We start from the raw sequence: 4,730 nt of genomic DNA, 5'->3' as shown, positions 1-4,730 counted from the left end.
CTATCCTTAAAGAAAGGATTAAAATAGATTCCATATCAATTTTAGCCATTAAAAAATGGACCCAAAGTCATAGTACAATTACACATGTTAATACGTAACAAGAAATGCATCAGCAAGATATTCATGTTAAAAAGAATAGTTGATTCCCTCAATTAAAAAATATTTAAAGTGATGGGGTATGTCTCAACGTCCATTTTATAAAGTTAATTAAAGAAGAAAAATTGTCAACATCTAGCTAAAAGGTCATTGCCTATTGAAATACACTTTTGAATCCAATCATCCACAAAATTTGACTTTAAGAGGGTATTGCCCTTCCTTTTTCCTCCCCATTGCCAAAGATTTCAACCTCAATCCTCACTTTTTCTCTTACATGCAGTTTCTTTTTCTTTTTCTTTTTTGGCATTTTCCTTTTTAAAAGTTGTAAATTAATCACATACATATCCGTTTAGACAATTGTTTGAAAATTAGATTTCTGGAGAGGAAAAAAACAACTTCCTCTTTTTTATTTTATATGACATTTTTATCTAATTCAGAAGAATAATATCTTTTTATATTTAAAGTTTTTTACGTGAATTTTTACGCGACGGGCATAGTATTCTGTTCAACCAATGCCCACTAAAGACTTTTAGCATTTAGGGTGCCAAGTGCTTACATATATATACATATACAAAATTTTTGCCGAAGCTTACGAGGTCCGATGATACCTCACTGTAACACATAGGTCCGCCTCTGATTAACATGCGTCAAAATATTATAACATATTTAACACTACTAACTTTTAATGATATTATTAAAATGTGGAATTTTCTTCTTAAATTTCCATCTTGTGCCTCTAAATCCAGTGGTTTTCCCATAGAACAATATGCATTGCAGAAGAGTCCCACAGTTTTTATATTCAAAACCCCTCTCTTTCTTTCCGACCACTAGAAGAAAATGCACATGCTCTTATTCTGTTTTGTACATATCCCAGAAAGTGACTCATCATTGATTTAACTTGTCCAAATAAGGCCAAAGGATCCTAACAATTAGTATAAATTAACAGTAGCAACTGAAAAGAAGAAGAAAAAAGGCAATAGTACCATTTGTTTTTGAGCTAAAGAGAAAAAGGCCAATCACAACATTTTTTGAAACAAGCTAGTAATAAAGACACCTCAATTAGTTAACTACTAGTAATCCTATATACAAACATATTATTGATTAATATAGTGTAAAACTACAAAGGAAATTTAGCAACTGCCTTGGAACATTAAGTGATCGTTTGGTTAGAAACAAGTTATCTCATGATTAATTATCTCGGGATTAGTTGTTCATCTTTCCATAAGGATAAAAAACACTACAATCCCGAAATTAATTATACCACGATTTTATCCCAACCAAATACGGAATAAATCAATCTCAAATTTAATCTCGGGATTAATTATCCCTCGTACCAAATGAGCCCTTAAAGGATTGAGCCAAATCTTGAAGTTGAAAAATTAATATTGCCAGAACCAACAAGGCTGATCCTCAATTTGGAATCCCAAATTGCATGAATTAGCTTGAATTTGATCTCCAATTTCAGGGAAGCATAAAAAGCTCTTGCTTAAATTGTCATCTTCATCTTGAGAAAAATCAGATGGCTCTGGTTCAAATGCATTTGAAGAATGATTCCCATCAGTATAATGTGGGCTATCTGAATCAATAACATCACTTTTAGCTGAACTTGCATCTTCTTGTTTGCATTCTACCTTTTGTATACTTGGCACTTCTGAGGTAACAACAATTGGAGTTGCCTTTTGAGCTTCTGCATCGACTGGATTAATAGGTTCACTTTGTTCTGAATTTTCCTTCCCTTTCTCCCTCTCAAGCAATTTTTCTTTCAGCAAATCAACCTATTCATCAACAAAATCAAAGAATATATTAGAAACATATTTAAGAAAATAGACATTAGGCCTAGCTCGATCGTAAAAAAAAAAAAATAGTTCATGAGATGAGGATTATTGAAGACGATATAAAGGGATAACATCCTATTCCCTCAACTAATGTAGGACACTTAACATCCTCTCAGACATAATATGGGATTCCAACGTTGGATAAACCAAGAACACAGATGAGTTAGACTCTGATAACATGTTAAAAAAATGGATACAACAACAAACCCAGTGCAATCCCACACGTGGAATATGAGGAGAGTAATGTGTCCACAGACCTTACCCCTACTTTACGAAGGAAGAGAGGCTGTTTCCGATAGACCATGTTAAGAAAATGAATCTTTGGACTAATTTAACCCTAAAAACTAGCTCTTGAAATAAGATTGTCTAAGATTATATAACGAGACAACAACTCATTTCTTCCTGACTAATATGGGGTACTTAACAAACCCCTTTGGAAAATCTAATGCCAATGAAGAATGCTGGTTTTATAGGGAGTATTCAAGATACCTCATTTCTCAAATTCTCATTCTCTTTGAAAAGGGTGTCATAATCATCCTTCAGTTTATCAAAGCTAGCTTTGAGAACATCATAGTCTTTCTCAAGTAGTTTAGTCTTGTATCTAGCACGTCTGTTTTGGAACCAAATAGCAATTTGCCTAGGTTGTAGGCCAAGTTCTTGAGCCAATTGAACTTTCCTCTCTGGTTCCAGCTTGTTATCTACCTCAAAACTCTTCTCAAGAAACTGCACTTGATTTGGCAAAAGTCTTCTTTTCTTCTCTGGCCGGTGAAAGCAACTATCATAGTCATCATTGCTAGTTTCTTCTTTGTCAATTGGTGAGAAAAATGACCTCTCTTTACTAATTTCTCCTCCACCATCTTCGAAGTTAACCATTGATGTAGGCCCTGTAACAGAGCAAAATTAACAAAGAGCAAGGTCACTAATGTATCAAAATCTTGAAAAATTCTTAGGGAAACTATAGCCGCTACCCTTTGGGTGCCTGCTAACTATGCAATAGCTGTCAAACCACACCGGAGAGGTAAACTGAACTACACAAGCTCGGTGCGACAAGGTCTGACCGAAGGGCCTGCTGGTGAGGGGAATCGATACTAGGTCTCCCACGTGAGAAACATCTCACTCAACCAACAACCGATTCTTGAATAGAGTGTTCATTTCCTTTGCTTGACTATTTCTGAAACTAAAAAGACTTAAACTTGGACCAAATATTGTAGTACAAAACAATTGTCAAAACTCTTTATATTGAATTGAGCAGTGAAAGGATGTTAGTTACAAACTACCAAATTTTCAGCAACCATACACTAGAAGTAGAAATAAAAGTCAAAGAACTATAAGCTTACAAGAAAAATAGAAAAGAAGAGCAAACAAGAACAAATATTTAGCAGGGTGCAAAAGAGAATTACCATGAAAAGAGGGGGAAGAATTGGACATCCAGAGATTATGAAGAACTTCAGAATGCAAAACAGTATTAGTAGTAGTCATATTAGAACCTTCGTTAACTCTTCCAACTTCTATAATTATTTTCTTGAACCTTGAAGTTTTCTTAGGTGCAAGAATTATGAAAAATATGTGGTATTTAAGCAGTGGAAAATGAGGTTTTTTGATTGAATTTTGAAGTTTGTAGTAAAAAGGATGTGATTAACACTAAGGTTATATCACAAGCAAGAGAATAATGAAGGGTCACTGCCATCATCTAACAAAAGAGACTCAAAAATTGAGTTAAGAAAACAATGCATAAAAATGATGGAAAGAGGTAAGAAAAAAGAGAAAGAGAAAAGGAGATTCTTCCTTGGGAAGAGGAGATTGATGGGGTTTATAAACAAGCTAGCTGAAAGTGGCAACATGAGCTTTCTTCTTGCAATGGAACGCGGGCTTATTTTGAATTTCCTATTTTACCCCTAATTACTTTTCTATTTTATTTCTGTAACATTTTCTTTCCTTCTTATTTTTGAATTTGGTTATGACAATGTAAAGACCATACCCTTCGGAGTCGTCTGTTTCTAGTACATTGTTTCTAACTTGTGGATTTTAAATGGAGAAATATTGATCGACAAGAATTAATACAGCCAGACTCCAATTTATTTGGAATTGAAGAGTTATTATTATTATTGTGGTTTATATATTTACAAGAAATTACACCCAATAATCTTGAAAATGAACGATGCTTATATTATCTTTTTAATTTTTGTTGTTATCACAGATTCTATTGTCTATTTTCGTCTTCTTGAGCTAAGGGTCTTTCGGGAACAACCTCTCTATCCCTCTGGGGTAGGAGTAAGGTCTGCGTACATTCTACTCTCCCCATTCCCTACTTGTGGATTTTTACTGAGTTGTTGTTGTTGATCTTGAAAATGAACCGTCTTGATATTTTTGACTCCGATTGTCTCGTGGGCAAATTTTTAAGGTCAAAAGTCAAAAGCCTTGTAAAATTTGAAATATTGTTCATGGGGCAAGCGCGAGTCGAAAAATTAAACCTACTTCCAAGTTCATTCTTGTAAATCACCCACAATAGATATACTACTACTTTTTTCTTTGTTAAAATAGCACGGTCTAGCCAGTTTTCGGACTGGTCATTCAAAAATAGCCAGCGTTTGTCAAGTCATTGAAAAATTGCTACTACTTTGCTGCAACAGAGACCGGTCCAGCATAATATACTGTAGTTCGGCGCACCTGTGCATGAACTTCCAGCATATTATGCTGGACCGGTATACTTTGCTGGGTTCAGTATAATATACTGGAGACTGGAGAACCGGTGCTCCAAACTCCAGTATATTATGTTGAACCGGTATATTATACTGGAGT

At 34.6% G+C, this 4,730-nt stretch overlaps 1 protein-coding gene across 1 annotated transcript; it reads right to left on the bottom strand.

The window, feature by feature from the left end:
- Positions 1 to 1,138: 1,138 nt before the first annotated feature.
- Positions 1,139 to 3,748, bottom strand: LOC107762649 (homeobox-leucine zipper protein HOX16). The gene is made up of 3 exons (XM_016581022.2): positions 3,332 to 3,748; positions 2,421 to 2,815; positions 1,139 to 1,871 (listed from the first exon to the last, which is right to left on the bottom strand). The coding sequence occupies exons 1-3, from the start codon at positions 3,408 to 3,410 to the stop codon at positions 1,476 to 1,478; spliced, it is 870 nt and encodes a 289-aa protein (XP_016436508.1). The 5' UTR covers positions 3,411 to 3,748; the 3' UTR covers positions 1,139 to 1,475.
- Between the last annotated feature and the right edge of the window lie 982 nt (positions 3,749 to 4,730).

This window comes from Nicotiana tabacum, chromosome 20, assembly GCF_000715075.1.
Source record: "Nicotiana tabacum cultivar K326 chromosome 20, ASM71507v2, whole genome shotgun sequence".
NCBI lineage: Eukaryota > Viridiplantae > Streptophyta > Magnoliopsida > Solanales > Solanaceae > Nicotiana > Nicotiana tabacum.
The sequence above is the reverse complement of the archived record's forward strand: the minus strand, read 5'-3'. Positions and strand labels throughout refer to the sequence as shown.